Source organism: Bos mutus, chromosome 21 (assembly GCF_027580195.1).
Source record: "Bos mutus isolate GX-2022 chromosome 21, NWIPB_WYAK_1.1, whole genome shotgun sequence".
Taxonomy (NCBI): Eukaryota; Metazoa; Chordata; class Mammalia; order Artiodactyla; family Bovidae; genus Bos; species Bos mutus.
The window spans coordinates 54,281,554-54,299,203 of record NC_091637.1 but is presented as its reverse complement, the minus strand read 5'-3'; the positions used below and the strand labels follow the sequence as shown (position 1 = coordinate 54,299,203).

General features: G+C 40.7%; 1 protein-coding gene across 3 annotated transcripts in view; it reads right to left on the bottom strand.

Moving 5' to 3' along the window:
- MAPDA (N6-Methyl-AMP deaminase) overlaps nucleotides 1-17,650 on the bottom strand; it is a 29,958-nt gene that overhangs the window by 5,390 nt on the left and 6,918 nt on the right. For 2 of the 3 annotated variants that reach the window (XM_070358816.1, XM_005892595.3), the window contains exons 3-12: nucleotides 17,033-17,257; nucleotides 16,656-16,786; nucleotides 16,106-16,166; nucleotides 11,003-11,090; nucleotides 8,951-9,032; nucleotides 7,208-7,334; nucleotides 6,085-6,165; nucleotides 4,131-4,269; nucleotides 2,422-2,522; nucleotides 73-1,906 (exon numbers count right to left, since the gene is read on the bottom strand). In XM_070358816.1, the coding sequence (XP_070214917.1) occupies nucleotides 1,721-1,906; nucleotides 2,422-2,522; nucleotides 4,131-4,269; nucleotides 6,085-6,165; nucleotides 7,208-7,334; nucleotides 8,951-9,032; nucleotides 11,003-11,090; nucleotides 16,106-16,166; nucleotides 16,656-16,786; nucleotides 17,033-17,092 (1,056 nt within the window). In that variant the 5' untranslated portion in view covers nucleotides 17,093-17,257 and the 3' untranslated portion in view covers nucleotides 73-1,720. Of the gene's footprint in view, nucleotides 1-72; nucleotides 1,907-2,421; nucleotides 2,523-4,130; nucleotides 4,270-6,084; nucleotides 6,166-7,207; nucleotides 7,335-8,950; nucleotides 9,033-11,002; nucleotides 11,091-16,105; nucleotides 16,167-16,655; nucleotides 16,787-17,032; nucleotides 17,258-17,650 lie in introns of those variants that run through there. The other variant, XM_070358817.1, reaches the window with a different exon arrangement.

The following is a 17,650-nucleotide window of genomic DNA, read 5'->3' as shown; positions in this document are numbered from 1 at the left end:
AGAAAAGATAATCTTTACTTGCTTTTTTTGGCTCCCTGTGTGGGGCTGCTACAAGTATGCCTGTCTAAATCTTTATGTTCCAGGCTGAAAAACAAATTAGAATGTGGTTAAAAGACAAATCAGAATGAAAATTCTTCCTTAGTATCTGTATCCATATCCTTTAGGACAATCCATTGGGACCCATTATAATTGGGCATGGAGAATGAGTCTATCTTAAAAGACCCAGGACCAGCCCTCCAATCTCCAGATGAAGAAAATGTGCAAAAAGAATAAGACAAAGGCAAAATTCTTACCTGGGAAAACCCAATCTTATTTCAAACTAACTCACAAACCATTGTCTGCCACTCTTGAGGATGGATGAAGCAAGAAATAATACATAGCCTTCTGACATCCTAGGAGAAGCCAAGCCTACTGCTGGGAGAGCAAGAGGATCTGTGCACCCCTCCCTGTAATTCTTGTAAGACCGTGGGGACAGACTGGGTAGCGTGTGCAACAGAGAAAGCAAGAATATCTTAGCAGGAGCTGGACAGTCATGTCTGTTCTCATCAGCTGTTTTCCTCGTGCTATTCTTCCCCCACCCCCCCATGCCGTCCCTTCTTCCCTTTATTGTTTATTCTCTGTGGCCAACGCCATACGACTTAATACACACATATGCATAGGTTCCCTGGTGGCTCAGAGGTTAAAGCGTCTGCCTGGAATGAGGGAGACCTGGGTTCGATCCCTGGGTCGGGAAGATCCCCTGGAGAAGGAAATGGCAACCCACTCCAGTACTCTTGCTTGGAGAATCCCATGGAGGGAGGAGCCTGGTAGGCTACCATCCATGGGGTCGCAAAGAGTCGGACACGACTGAGCGACTTCACTTCATACATACGTTCATATATATACATATATATATGTGTGTGTGTATACATACATATATATAGAGAGAGAACACTGCCATTTCTCTTTTATTGTAACCTGAGTATAGGGCTGTCTTGTCAACTCTATAGGGAACTATTTTTATGGTGACAAAGTGTAAGGAAGGGAAGATGAGATATGAGCACAAAAATGGATCAATTCTCTCGCCATTATTCGACTCAAAATCTAAAATGTATCTTGACTCCAGAAGGATTAATCATGAGAAGGGCAAAGGCAGATCTCAGCAGCTAGCCTGATCTGTCACGAGCATCACCCAAAGGAGGTTAACCCTGGCTACTGGGATTCACAAAAATCCATGGTATACAGTGTAGCCTGGAGTCCACAGTTCTGGAGAATACTTAAGGGAGTCTGATTAAAGTAGGCACAACAAACCACAGAGCTGTCATCACAAGCTAGACAGATTAAAGGTTTTGGTAACAATCTGTATTCCCTTCTCACCTTATTTAGACTAGCAGTTCCAAAACTTTTCCTGATGAGAACCTACTTTGATTTTCTTGAAGTTTCATGATCTCTAGTGAAGAGGGACTGTTAAGGCAAAACCATTGCTAGAATGGGGAGCTCAGTGTGCAGCAGCATTCGGGTCCCTTCCTGAAAGCAGCATGGAGGTAAGCCATGGACAACCTCAGAGCCTTTAGGCGGTTTAAGACAGATTTACTGAGCACCCACCATGAGAAAGGTGCTGGTGTCGGAGTCCGCAGCACTTGGCTGCTATGGTTCCAAGGGAGGTGTGGCTTACTAAGTGGGATATGGCAGGGAGATCTAGGTTGTAAAACACACTCAAAAGTATTCACCTTGTTACAGCTTAAAAATGGGGCTTCAGATGACTCCACTTCTTCCTCAGGTCAGCCTTGGTGCTGTCAGAAGCAAAGATGTAGCTGATGGATTCATAAGACAGATCCCACACCTGAGACTGGGTCAGATGAAATGTTTCAGCCACCAGCTGGTACTCTTGAGAAAGGCGTGTTGCAAAAACACCCTTATCATCAGTCTGTCAATGTAAGAAAGTTTCAAAATGAACGAGGAAATGACTTAAAAAAAAATAACAACTCTCAACTTTTGTTGAGAGTATTTTCCTATTTACCATGCTTTTAAGAGTCTAAACAGGGGCCTACAAATGTATCCAGGCACGTTTGTTACTGAACAGTCTTCTTTATCCTTTTTAAGAACATAAACCACCAGAGTAGTGGCTCTCAACCATGGCTGCATGTGCAAATCACCAAGGGAGCTTTTAAAATGCATCTGTGCCCAGGACTCAGCCCCGATCAATGAAAGCATTATCTCAAGAGGTGGGTGTTGGGCATCGGTACTGTCGTTCCCCCCAGGTCCTGACCAGGACCTTCCCCTTCAGAGCCAAACCACAGTCACACCTTTGCAGCCTCTCACACTTCCCTCCTCTCTCACTCCTCCACTTGGGCACCACCCCTGGCATGCAACGCAGCCAGCTAGACAGTGAACGTCTGACCTACAGCAACTCTGGGACTAAAAGGGAGCAAAACACCTTACACAGATCACGGCAGGATGGGCAACGCTGTACCAGAATCCAAAGTGATGTTGGTCGTAAGCTGGAACTGTCTGGCTTTTGACGTTGGAGGTCAAACAGAGTTCTAGAACGAGGTGGGAATGGAAGAAGTTTCTAATTAAAAGATCTATTAGTAGAGACATGAGAAATCTTCCCAAGCTATGCTCATTTTTAGTAGCTGGCCTTTTCTTACATGTGAAAACTGCCATGTGCTGCGGTTTACAGCAGCGACTGTACCAGGCGGGGAATTAGTGTCCCCTTCACAATCATGTGCTCCCCCCTTTCTTTTACGAAAAAGGAGAGGAAAGAGGAGCATGATAAGCCAGTCACCATGACAAATGCAGGGAAGCGTGAGAGGGGAGTAGATGGAATCTTCACAGGGCTGCTGCACTTCTTCCACAGTGGAGGCTGAAGTAGAGGTTAGGAAACAGTAGCAATGCTTGAGGGCTGCATGTTACAAAACTCCAAGAGTGGAAATGGACCTTTTCCATGAAAAGAAAGGTCTCAACTCCTTCCATTCACTGCCTCCTGCAAAGAAGTCTATCTTAAGAATGACTTCTATGATTACAAAACTCCTGCCTTGAGATGCTGTGCCCGGCTCTCCAGCCAGAGTGAAATGCTTCGCTGACTTGATTGATGGCATCCATTCCTTTCAGTGAGGTGGCTGCGACCCAGGGCCACTCAGTCCCAGGAATGGCAAACCCAACCTGCCCCTGCTGATTGCAGAGCCTGGACACCACTCCAAGTAAGATCACTAGGCAAGTGGTTTCCAAGATTCTTTACCTTTGTGGATGTTTAAAAATTTCTTTACTAAAAAGAAAAAAAAAATCTCACCCATTATGAATTGCTGAAAAACTCTATACATTAGTCAAAAAACCACACCCACAAAAGTGTTACGACAAACTGTTAAATTTGTAAGTTCGGTGAATTCATCATTCAGTAAAAAGGTGTTCAGCCACCTGCTTTTTTCCCTCATCAGAAAGGCCTTCCCCAACCATCCAATCAAAAGTGCTTAGCTTACCACTATTCTACCAGCCTGTTTAATTTTCTGAAAAGAACTTATCACTGATATTTTCTTGTGTATTTGCTTACTGTCTCTCTTACCCATGCTAGAATATAAGTTCCTTGAGAAAGAAACATTGTCTATTTTTTTACTGCTCTATTCCCAGCAATTGGAATAGTGACTGGAAGAGAGTAGGCACTTCATAAATATTTGTTGCTAAATAAAAATAGCTCCTGGTATATACATGTGGACAAGCATGTGATGTTAACAGACATAAAAAAGTATATATGGAATTTTGCAGACGTCTTAATCTTTAAATATATGTTATACATTTTCACAACATAAGTAAACAGGTTAAAGTCATTCCAAAATGAAAGATGACCCTTATTATATATTATATATATATATATATATATATAAAATTATATATTATTCAATATAATACTGAGTTCCAGGAACTGGGGAGTGCAGCAGTGAGCAAGACAGACAAGGGCCCTGCTCTCATGGAGCTTTTATACTCTAATGGGAGCTATTAATAAAATTTCCAGTTACTTAGATAAGGTTGAGAAAGCATCACTTCATTTCTAAATGATATCTATGTATTTAGAACAGTGCTTCTCTACATATGGATGGCAAGCTGCAGGTGGGGAGGAAGGGTCAGAGAGTTGCCTGGAGGACCTGAAGCCTTACCGAGCGGTATCTGGTGTTGCCTCACAAAGTCCACCAGATCCGGGGATCCTTCCTCGGAGGAGCTGAGAAATGTCCCATGCCCAATTCGGTCAGGAAACAGGTTCAGGAGTACTTGTGTTTCTGTTTTTTGGTTTGGAATCTCAAAAAAAAGAAGGGGAGAAGAAGGCATCAATAACGTCTTTCAGTGGCTCTTAAAAGTACTTCTTCTTTGCCTTTGATCTTCCCGTTCATTTCCCAATATTCTTCTGGATTCATTTCAATGATAATAATAACTAGAGAGCCAACAGTTATTGACTTTTACATACATTCTGCTTTAAACCTCACAAGAATTATACAACGTATTAAGACAAAGAAATCAAAACTCAAAAAGTAAGTGTTCAATAACAAAATCCCACAACTCTATATGCATACGTGTGTTCTGTGTTGTGTACATGTCTTCACACATATTAGAAAAAGAGCTGGAAAAACATAAAAACGAAACTGTTAACAGGATCAACTCAGGAGCAGAACTGAAGGGGACCTTCCATTTTTTATTTATTTACTTCTACTTTATACTATTTCTCTACTCTTCGATTTTCTTCAGGTACATAAAACTTTTGTAGCTAAAAATATAAAGCATTTTAAAGAAAAGCTGTCCAGATATAAAGCATTTTAAAGAAAAGCTGTCCAAGCTCACAGAGCTAGCATAATGGTAGAGATAAGGGGGAAACCCGGCTCTGTCTGACTCTGGGGCCTAGCCTCCATCCACACAGTGCATTCGTGCTTTATCTTGACAAAGCTACCTATGTGCATACCACAACCACCACGGAAATGTGTGTCTAGCTGTGCTCTTCATCTCTTAGATAGACTAAAAGACAAATGACCATAACATGTCGAAATGAAACGTTTCCCATCCAATGGATCAAATAAGAGAACAGAAACTAAAGTAAGGGCAGGTTCTTACGCTGTGCACAGAACCAGAGGTAACCGGCTTCATGCTGGCTGTTCCGTTACCCTGACCGATGGCTTCAATCTGGCATCGGTTAGGTCAACTAGAGGGTGTCCTGTGTGTGAAGGATCTTTTTGATCAGAGTGTGGAAACATAGATCCTAGACTTTAAGTTCTGCTACTAGATTACTGACTCTCTGCTTGTAGACATGAAAAACACTCAGTACTGACAAGAAGCTCCAATTTTTGCCTCAATCTTTATATCATGACCCCATCTAATACTCAAAATAATCATATGCAGTAAGTAGGTAATATTTCCTGCATTCAAGAAACAATTAAACCCAAATTTATCAAGTTGTATACCTTAATTATTTACAGCTTTTTGTATATTAATAAAAGAAAGCATTAAGTAGGTAGAGTACTGAGGTAAGAAAGCAAATCTACCTATAAAATGGAAAAGTGCAGGAGAGCCCTCGTTTGCCCCTCAGGGACATGCCGGCCAGGGAAGTGACTGTTCTCCAGCTACTGTCCATGCATGACCTGCCCTGTGCTCTTGCTGTCCAGTTGGGGCCCACGGGGCACCCAATCTCCCTCTGGGCCTTACAAAACGATGATGAGCTACTTCCTTTCTTGCCAGTGTATGTGATACATTCAGGTCCCTTCCCTGCAAGGACAAGCGAGGCAAACTCTGCTTTTCTCAGTGTCGGTTTGCTGATAACAAGGCTGCTGACCAAAATTCATGCATTTTCTCCACCAAGCTGTCATTGAACTGTTCTAAGGATACAACTGTAGCACAAGTCAACAGCCAAGCCTAGGAACTATAACAACATAGAAACCATAACTCCAGGGACTATGGCAAGTTATGCCTTTATCATTATAACTTATACAAAAATATTTCTATTTTCTCTCTAAAAGTGTTTTCCCAAGCCAGGTTTATCTTTAGCCATGTACAAGTGATTATTATTTTCTGTTAATGATTTTCCACTGTAATCTACCCTCTCCAGCCTAATTTTACAATATTATTTACCTCTGAAAGATGAAGTGCCAACTTCAGACCAGATTTTTTAGCTTCTAAAAGAGGTTCCAAGAAGTCTTTTGCTTGTCCTGCCTTGAAGATAAAAGTTAAAATGAGGATCTATGAGTCTAGGCAAACTGAAGAACTGAGTATTCTGTCTCAATAACAAAGGAATAATGGCAGGAAATAAAGTGGCAGATGGACTCATTTGTACATTTTGTTTATAAAACAAAGTTAGGGAATTCAAAGCTGGCAAAGCTACTGTCCTTACCCTGAAGAATCTCAAGTTATCAGTGAACCTCAGGTGAATCAGCTAAGCTAGATATAACAGTCACCAAATTTTATTTCTGGAAGGTTATCTAGGTATCTAGAGCTAAGGAGAACTCACCTGATTCAGGAACAAGTATGACTGTTATGTCCATTCTATCAAATGGACGATGAAACAAGGCCAGAACAGCCCAGGTTTAGTTAAAGCTGTAAGAACCAGGTTCACAGGACTCTAATTCATTGATTTTCAACTGAGGTGATTCTGCCCCTCAAGGGACATTTGGTGACATCTATAAACATTTTTGGTTGTTTCAACTAAGAAGGTGCTCGGATCTATTGGGAAGAGGTCAGGGATGCTGCTAAACATCTTAAAATACACAGGACATTCTCCTACAATAAAAATTCTTTGGCCCAAGATGTCAGTAGTCACAGCTGAGACACCCTGCTTGAATATGACCTTCAAGAAGCTCTAGGCCAGCTTTTTTCAACTGGGGCTTCTGTGAGATAATTAAGCCCTACCCACAGTTAAGCATTAATTAAGCATTAGACATGGACTATAATAAATCAACTCTATCTATGTATGTAGGATGGTACTAGTTGGATACCATCTTTAGAAAAATGAATAAAATAATCATACTGTCATACAAATCTTTTTTTTTCTTTTCCTTTTTTTAGAGGGCTTACTCTTTCACAGAAACCTGGAGAGCAGTTGCTGCGGACATTCTGGTCATCCAGGACAGAACATGGCTTCATCCACACAGGGGGTCTGCTGAACCTCTGGAGAACGCAAGGTGCCCCAAGCTAATCTTTACCCCACAAACTGATTCTATTTTTTAGAAATAAAACATATTTTGGAAAAATAACTTACTGAAGGGTCTCCACTGAGGTCGAGGCCAAGAACTGTATCCTCTGCAGAAAGGAAGAACTCTTCAGCAAGTTTAACAGCCTCCTTGGCCGCTGAAGGGCCACCTCTTCTGTCAATTGATATCAAATACCTTCAATGCAAGAACACAGGTGAAAACGAATGCTGATTGTGAAGATGAAAAAGACAACTCTGAGGATGGCCAGAAGGTACGGCAAGCTACCTGCGATGTATCTTATTGCAGAAGTACAGCCTGAATGACTTGACAGCTTACTTTGCCAGAGGGAGTGAAACATAAATTTCTAAACAGCACCAGATATCTAGTTACCACACAAACTTCTGATTATTTCATGTTTTTTTTTTGTTGTTGTTGTTGTTCATGTATTTGTTTCTTAGTCTGTTCGGTTCAGAATCCAACTTAGGTCCACACATCGTTTTGGTCAATGTGTCCCAAGTCTCTTTTAATCCATTGCCACTTCCCGCCCCTCCCCCACTCTCCACCTCACACCTCTCCCCAGCCTCTCTTCTTGAATTTATTTGAAGAAACCAGATCATTTGTTCTGTAGAGTTTCCCACAGTCTGATTTTGCTGACTGAATCCCTATGTTGCTAACATGTTCTCCTGTCTCTTGTATTTCTTACGGATTGGAAACTGGATCCAGTCTAGAGGCTTAATCACATCAAATTCAATACTGAGGCAAGAGGAATTAATAGGCGGTGGTTCCTTCATCAGAAGGCTTAGATCTCTTATTTCATTAAGGGTTACAAGACTGGTAATATTCTAACATGTACCCAATAGCTGATACAAATTATATCAACATATACTAAAAAATAAACAAAATTATTTGATTATTGAAGTTAAATAGTTTTATATACATTTATTGGCCATTTCTATGTTTTCTCTTCTGAATTCTTGTCTTTTGCCTGTTTTTATTTTTTAATTAGGGTATCAGTCTAGTTAAGCATAACTGAGAGATGTTATAGACAGATTTTATAGCCAGAATGCCAGCTAGCTTTCTTTATTTTCTTCCGTCAAGGACTTAATGAGCCCTAATTATGTGCCAGCTCTAAGTACTGGTGAATCAAAAGACAACGTCCCTGGCCTCACTGAACTTACATTCTAGTGAGTGAATGTGTATATATATACATAAAACAAGAAAATTTCTGATTTTGTTAAGAGGAGTGTCATAAAGGAAATAAATGGAGTAACTAGAAGATGTGGGGAGGCATGTTAGATAAGGTGGTCAAGGAAGGCCTCTCTGAGGAAGTGACAGCCACGTGAGACCTGAGGAACAAGAAGCCAGCCATGTGAGGATATGGTAGAGTGTTCTAGGCAGAAGCAACAGGAACTACAAAAGTGCTGACATGGGACGACAGTCTCGGCCTGTTTGAGGAACAGGGGGAAGGTCAGTGCGTGGTACGTGACCAGTGAAACACACGAAGCTGCTGAAGTGAGAAAGGCAGCACGTGGGACCTTGCAGGCCCCAAGAAGAAGTCTGGGTTTTTGTTGAAGAGCCACGGGAAGCCACACTTCACTACAGCAACAGGACTCAGAACTTTATTGCCACAGGAAAAAAAATTCAAAACTGTATTCTCAACTTTAAACAATGAAGTTCTTGACCTTTTTTCTATTATAAGATAAAAGTCAGTTATTGGTTGATTTATAAAAATCTGTTATACCCATGCTCAGAGTAAAACTGTCACATTCTAGTATTTTCAGTGGTGACCACTAAGGCACAATGTTTCTTACCTAACATCAATGTCTACGTTTTCTTCTTTGGACTGTTTTATACCCTCAAGTATAGATTCCACGTAAGTCTTTTTAGTCATTCCTGGAAAGGACACAAATAAAACATCTGTAAAGAGATCATCAACAATTTCATCCTTCAACAATCATATTCCTATATGAACAATTACATTTCACTTTCTGTGTGATAAGTGTATGGTTACAGATGAGTTATGGATGTGTGTGCATGCTCAGTCACTCAGCCATGTCAGACTCTTTGCAACCCCATGGACTGTAGCCCCCCAGGTTCCTCTGTCCATGGGATTATCCAGGCAAGAATACTGGAGTAGGTTGATTCCTCTTCCAGGGATCTTACTGACCCAGGGGTCGAATCTGTGTCTCTTGCATATGCAGGCTTTAGTAAATGCCATTTGTACTTAATGAGCTTCCCTGACAGCTCAGACGGTAAAGAATCTGCCAGCAATACAGGAGACCTGAGTTCGACCCTGGTTCAGGAGAAGGGGGCGACAGAGGATGAGATGGTTGGATGGTATCACTGACTCAACAGACATGAGTTTGAGCAGTCTTCTGGGAGTTGGTGAAAGACAGGGAAGTCTGGTGTGCTGTAGTCCATGGGGCAGCAAAGAGACACAACTGAGCAACTGAACAACAACAACACACACACACACACACAATGATATGACTTGGAGACTGAACAACAACAAAAATACAATTCTGAACAGATGAGATGCTACTAGATGTATGTGTATCCTATTCATTCATTTAACACTGTGTTCTGAGCATATCTTCCTGTCATTAAAGTGTCTTTGCAAATATTTTTCATGGTTACCAAATATTCCATTAAACTTTAACTATTCCCCTATTCTGCACACTTAAGTTAGCATTTCCCTTTGAATCTCCATTTGAAGAGTCCACTAGCACTAATAATCTATAGATTGCTTTTCTCCTTCCCTTTCACGATCCTCACCGGCATAACTTGGAACTGATCCTAAAGTTTAAAAATGTGAAATAAGAATCTTCTGTTCAGGGGGAGCAATAATTGGGAGACTGGAATTGACACATACACATGACTATATGTAAAGTAGATAACTAAAAAATACCCACTGTATAGCACGGGAACTCTTCTCAATACTCTATAATGACCTATGTGGGAAAAAAATCTAAAGAAGAGTGGATATATGTAACTCTTCTCAGTACTCTGTAATGACCTACGTGGGAAAAGAATCTAAAAAAGAGTGGATATATGTATATGTATAACTGATTCACTTTGCTGTATAGCAGAACTAACATGACACTGTAAATCAACTATATTCTAATAAAAATCAAAAATAAAAAAAGAATCTTCTGCTTATCTCATTTCAACACTTACTTTACTATATGTAGTTTAAAATTTCACCCTCTGAATAATGCTGGCTACACATTATCTAGGCACAAGATGATCTGGTCACAAAATGCTAAGCGGGACCCAAAGACATCATAGAATACCTCCTGATGCTGCTCTTATCAGCAGAAAGAGGGCCCTAGGAAGCTTCTCCAGACCATATCCAGATCCATTCATCTCCACCCAGAGAGGTTTTACCACATCACAGCTCGCTCCTGGCCTAAGATACCATCAGTCCCCGAGAAGAGACTGAATAACTTCATCTCAGTGACTGTCATGAAATGCAATTCCACATCCACTCAGGGGCACTGTGTCACAAGCGCTTGCTGCAGGGAACACGAACCAACGTCTATTTAAGAACACAGCCATAAGGAACAAGTGTTCTTTTTTCAGAGTGAGAAGAGCAAACAAGAATAATCTAAATTTTTGCAGCCCTTTTAATTTCCCTTCAACAGATAATACCTGACCTGGTATTTTAACTTACGAATAACTGACTGACTCATTAATAACATATGTCATTAATGTACATCGGAAGATATGGATCTTTGACCCTACTTTTACAACAGTGTAACGGTAAATGCTGCATACTCTCAACTTTGCAGGCACATGCATGATCAAAGCACGTGAGGGAAAAGATAGACATATGCTGAGAAGCAGCAATAGTTAGATTTTACCTGTAGCATCTTCTCCTCTGGGTGTGCTCCTTAGTTCCAGATACTTGACACCATCATCTGCAAATTCTTTAATGACATCTTTCGTCACCTGATAATAAAAGCAATGCACACAATACTGATAACATTAGTGTAAGGGGCCCAGAGTCGGACACGACTGAAGCGACTTAGCAGCAGCAGCAGCAGCAAGGCGCCCAATGAAAATGCCACGTGCTCAGCTTTATTTCACGCATTAAATGACTTGCAAGGAGTGGTGGCGTCTCCCACACAGTAAAGCAACCTGCTTTTCACACCCCTAGTGGAGGCTGTGACAAAACTACCATGTTTCCAACAGCTTCCCTTACCCACCTCACTCTCACATTAAATCCAAATCTGCACAACCCCCCGCCACCTTCTGTTTCTCTTCTTCCCTTTTAACCATTTGTCTATCTCCTAGAGAACAGCAGACTGATAAAACAGAAATGAGGCAAAACTAAAACCAGTAAACCATCTCTGAGTGTACAGTACTGGAAAGTTACATACAGAAATAAGCAGTTAAAATGATTAGGCAGTACTGATGTACCATTTAATGTCATGGCTTCTTATAGAGGAAAACACAGGCAGAACACTGGATGACATAAATCACAGCAAGATCCTCTAAGACCCACCTCCTGGAGTAATGGAAATAAAAACAAAAACACGTGGGACCTAATTAAACTGAAACGCTTTTGCACACCAAAGGAAACTATAAACAAGGTGAAAAGACAACCCTCATAATGGGAGAAATGAATAGCAAGTGAAACGACTGACAAAGGATTAATTTCCAAAATATATAAGCAGATCATACAACTCAATATAAGAAAAACAAACAACCCAAACCAAAAGTGAGCAAAAGACCTAAACAGACATTTCTCCGATGAAGACATACAGATGGCTAATAAACAAACAAAAAGATGCTCAACATCACTCATTATTAGAGAAATGTAAATCAAAACTACAATGAGATATTACCTCAAACTGGTCAGAATGGCCATCATCAAAAAAATCTACAAACAATAAATGCTGGAGAGGGTGTGGGGAAAAAGGAACCCTCTCGTACTGCTGGTGGGAATGTAAACCGATACAGTCACTACAGAAGATGGTGTGGAGAGTCCTTAAAAACTAGGAATAAAACTAGCACGTGACCCAGAAATCCCACTAGCAGGCATACACCCTGAGGAAACCAAAACTGAAAAAGACACGTGTACCCCAATGTTCAATGCAGCACTATTTACAATAGCTAGGGCATGGAAGCAACCTAGATGTCTGTCAACAGATGAATGGATAAAGAAGCTGCGGAACATATATACAATGGAATACCACTCAGACATAAAAAGGAATGCGTCTGAGTCAGTTCTAATGAGGCGGATGACCCTAGAGCCTATTATACAGAATGAAGTAAGTCTGAAACTAAAACAAATATCACATATTTCTGCATATATGTGGTATCCTCAAAGGTACTGATGAACCTATTTGCAGGCCAGCAATGGAGACGCAGACATAAAGAACGAGATTTATGGACACGGGGTGGGGGAGTGGGGAGCAGGAGAGGGTGGGATGAATGGGGAGAGTAGCATGGAGACATATACATTACCATATATAAAACAGATAGCCAAGGGGAATCTGCTGTGTGACTCAGGGAACTCAAACCAGAGCTCTGTAACAAGCTAGAGGGGTGGATGAGGTGGGAGGTGGGAGGGAAGCTCAAGAGGGAGGGGACATATGTATAGCTATGGCTGATTCATGTTTATGTACAGCAGAAACCAAAACAATATTATAAAGTAATAATCCTTCAATTAAAAATATAAAAAAAAAATAAAGTCATGGCTTAAGGTTCTTATTCACGTTATTTACGGATAAGTTGAACTTTGCAAGAATTTCTTTTGGCAGGGTTAAACTCTCCCCAAAGGTACTTAGGAAGATTCTTTTAGGCAAAGAAAAATTGGTGATAAATTTGAATTAAAAAACTGTATTCAATCTAATAGAAAACTCAACAATCCAAAAATTACTAAATGACCAAGATAAATGATATCTAAAGGCTGAAGGCATGTTTTCCCTCATTGCCATTACCTAAAATGTAAAAACCTAGGAGAAAAAAGGACCCGGTTAGAAATACTGTGACAACCAGCCCTAGTTAGTCCTTACAGCTGGTATCCTACGCTTCACCTGCTTTGCCCACACGCACATGGGCACACAGATGCCGTATCCGGGCAGAGGAACAGGGCTGGCTGACTGTACAGACAGTGCCTAACAGGGTGGCACCACCTTGGTGGATTCACTGCAAGCCAAGGTCTGAGCCTCGTCTTTTTTCTTCATACTAAAGCCAAAATGGAACTTATTACAACATGCATATAACAGGTGGCTCAGATTCACCAGGAGGTCTCGAGAATCAGCCTTAGAGATCACACAGCTCAGGATGTTACAGGCAAGAGTCAATTCTGACTCCATGCTGAATCTGTTTCTTTGACTTAAACCTTTGCTTTCTGTTGCTTTTATTATTATAAACAAACAAAATGGCCTGCCTCGGAGGCCATTATGTCAAATGCCCCCTCTGCCTAATGTCAAACCAAAATGCCTTTGTTCAGGACTTTGTCCACCTGTGGATGGCTCCAGGAGGGCAAAATTAACATATCCTCTCCTGGAGGCTGGCCATTCCAGAAGATATATGTAAGATTAACAGCATTTTTAACCTTAATCCCTCACCTCTCCCCATCTTTGTTCTATAAAAGAAACTGGCATCCAGACGCCAATAAGATGGTTATTCTGAGACATTAGTCTGCCATCTTCTCCATCTGCCAGCTTTCCCAATAAAGTCATATTCCTTGCCTCAACACCTCATCTCTTGAATTTACTGGCCTGTTGTGTGGCAAGCAGAGAGAGCTTGGACTCAGTAACAAGGACAACACAAAAGCATTCAAAATCACATGACACCCTTGGACCAAGCAAGACACCACTGCTTCCTCCACCACTAGGCACGACCCTGCAGCCTCTGCACCATCATCAAAGGCGCTAGACCACTCTGTAGCGCTGGTGTTCCAGAAACCCCACGCTGCTGCCACTGCCATCACCACAGCCCAGTCCTCGTCTTTGCAGGTTGTGAGGAACTCAAATCTCATCTTCACTCCTTAACTAAGCAGATCCAGAAAGACCAACTCCCCCTACCCCAGCTCACAGGAGACTAATGCAGAAGCCCGTCTATAGTGTGTGGATTGACAACGAGGGTGAAGGGAAGGTGTGAAGTGATCATATCTACTGTCCAGGGCATCCCCTTTCCTGGCGGTGAGGTACCTGTGAAACCTAAAGGAACAACAGAAGGTTGCTGGCAAGTACTGATTGAGAGCAGTGGAAGCAAGACTTCGCTAGGCCACAGTGAGACCTGTGGAATCATCTCTAGCTCATATCCAAGAACACTTCTCTAGGGAGTGACTTCTCTTCCCATGTCAACCAGATTCAGTCCTTTCTGCTCCAGGCAGCAATAGGTACTGCAGTCAGCTCTTGGCTCTTTGGGCTTTGTTCTCCTTTGCTCTAGACTAAGAACATCGACTCAAGTTCTGTCTTCAGATAGAGTACCTTACAATTAAGTTGCCGCTTACTCCAGGGATGGTAAGACTGTACATCTCAAATAAAAAAGAACAAGGACTCTGGAATCAGACAAAACAGCCAATTCTGCCACTTTACTCATGGTTAGTGACCTTGAACAAGTTATATTTAACCTCTTTAGGCCTCAGTTTTTTTCATCTGCAAAAAGGGACCAATAAAAATAACCACTTCAGAAAAGTCATGTTGAGCACAGAATCTAGCACATGCAATAGTTAATCTTTTTTCAGCCACATTTCAATCTTGTCTCTTTGAGATAACACTCAGTTACTCTGATAAGACTGTTAAGTGATCCTCATACACTCAGTCCCATATCTATAAACAATCCCTTGACTTATTCCCACACAAGGTTCACTTATTAAAGCTTCTTACCAACTTTTAAAGAAAAGAAACAATGAGTATGGCATATTATACCCATGGAATTCTCAGAATCGAAAGTGTAATCAGTTTTGCTCTGTTCCACTCAACAAGAGAAAATGAGACACAGTCTCCTGTGGTGGACATCCCTAGCAGGGTTCAACAGGACCCACTGAGTGCCTGATAAGACAAATGCTTCCTAGGGTTCCTATAACCCCTGTGCATGTCTCCAACACAGAGCTTACCTCGTGATGTTGGATTTATCCTCTTACGGGTCTGTCTCTCCAACCTGACTATGGATTCCCGAGGGGCAGGGACCATGTCGATCTTTTTGTCTCTCAGCCCTAGCAGAGTGCCTGGAACACTGGGGACACTCTGTCAACTTCTGCTAAACTAAACTCTTAGAGTTAACCTTCCTCCAAAAGGTGATTAATTTACTTAATAATTATCAAGAGGATCAGTCTCAGCCAAGGAGAAAAATTCTTTCTGGACCAGTCAAATGTCACCTCTCCAAAAACACATTACATTTCTTACTTTTTCCTTAAGGGTTAAGAACACTGATAGGATTCTGCTTCTCTCCAATTAGAAAGAGAACATTTAAAAATGCTATCTTAATCAGATCAATGATACAAATCTGATACAAAGCCAGTCATCCAGCTAAGGGAACACAGTGGAGTCCTCTAGCCCTTCATCTCCAGAGGGAAGGCAGTTTCCCTAAGGACTGATCATTCCATCTCCAAGCACCTCTTGAACGCCTTCATTCTCTATACTGTCCACCCAGAAAGTTCAAAGTATCCTGAGCAATTCAGGTAAAGCCTGTGGTCAGATATTTCATATGATATGTTTATATATACAGTTTATACATATATGAAAAAAAAGACAAGATTTTCTCCTCCGCACTGTCCAACTTTCTACCTAACATAAGATTTTGATCTTGGTTCTTTCCTCATATTGTTTACAATTAATAGAGTCTATTAGCTGTTAGGCAAAATGTCTTAACATTATTTTTCAAAAGTTACCATAAAAAAAGCAAAAAAATATTTTTCATCAGACTCTTCAGTCATGTGCAACAACAGAAGGGCATCAATTACTTACTAATTTTTAAACCAGTCTAAAAACTGCTTCATTTCTCACCATTAGAACATCTTCAGGGGTAGTAGTAAGTAGATGAATAATTTGAAACATCTGGAGGCACCTGCAATATGAAAAGTTTTAACATACTTTAGTCATCAAAAACTTCACTAAATTAATTGATTTTAGGCTAGTAGTAATTATATATTTATAAGGAACAACAGAATAGGTTTCTCAAAAATTACACTGATCTGGACAGATCATCAAATGATGGAAAATTAAATGTTACTTTTAAGTGGAAAACAAGTTTCCCTTCTTCACCCCCACAACCCGTATCTCAAGTGGAAGCAGGAAACAGGGGGAAAAAAATCAAAAAGTCTATATTTGCAAGTCTAAAGAATATTCCAATACAGTATAATTTCACAAACAATACAAATTACTAAAATTTGTCAACAGTCTGACAGCTGGAAAAAATACTATTTGTCAAGTTATACTCTCCATACCAGATGGCCACCTTATTCCTTTAACTACAAAAATCCGAATCCTTACATACTATTTACAATCGCAAAATAGAGAAAAAAAGAAGTGTGTGCACAAACTCCCCCAAACTCACTCTTCTAAAGTTCTTTTCTCTCCCTTGTCAATCATAGTCATCTGATCGTGGATTTTTAGATCTGGTTTCTTGGCTATTAATTTCCTTATGGTATTGGAACTAATGGATCCATTCAAGTGGGCATGAAGTTCCTAAAATAAGAGAATACAATCAGTAAAAATCTTCTCAAGTCCACTAGAGTCACAGCATTGTAGCAGGTGCTTGATGTTGGTAGACTGCACTAGGCAAATGGCCTACCAGATGTAGCTAAATAACTTTTAAAATGTACAAAGTTTACAAATTCTACCTATAAAATTTATTTCTCTTTTTGTGAAAAGAAACAACACAGAAGTCATGATACTTAGCAACACTCCAGAATTCTGTGGTTGAATTCTTACCACTTTAGGTAATTTTGAGTAAAAGGTTGTCTTCCATGGCTGTTCTTCTGCCTCCATCATGATTTAGCAGAATATCAAGGTCTTTCCCCAGCCACTTATTCTCAGCATGAATACTAAATATAGTTCAGTCAGTAAGTTTGGTGGCCTTGAACTTCCTTCAGACTGCTTTACTTCCACCCGTTTTGATTAGATAAACAGTATATGTAGTTCTGGGCTCAGTTTCACCTATTTAAACAAATGTGGACATTTTAGATGTTGACGCAAAAGCAAAGAAACAAGTTCTATTAATTTATTCCTCTAAAGACAAAAGCTCTCCAAAGCTATTAATAATTTAAGTGAGCCAACAACCTGAACTAGAAATAAGAAAAGTCCTCAAGCTGATAAGAGGGAGATTAAAATCTGAAATTTGGTAGGGTGTATAGGATTAAGGATTACTCACTCAGTCGTGTCCAACTCTTTGTGACCCCATGGACTGTACCCGCCAGGTTCCTCTGTCCATGGGACTCTCTAGGCAAGAATACTGGAGTGGGTTGCCATTTCCTTCTCCAGGGGATCTTTCCGACCCAGGAAGATGTATACCTTTACGAGTAGGGTATATACTTTTACCTATTAGCACTT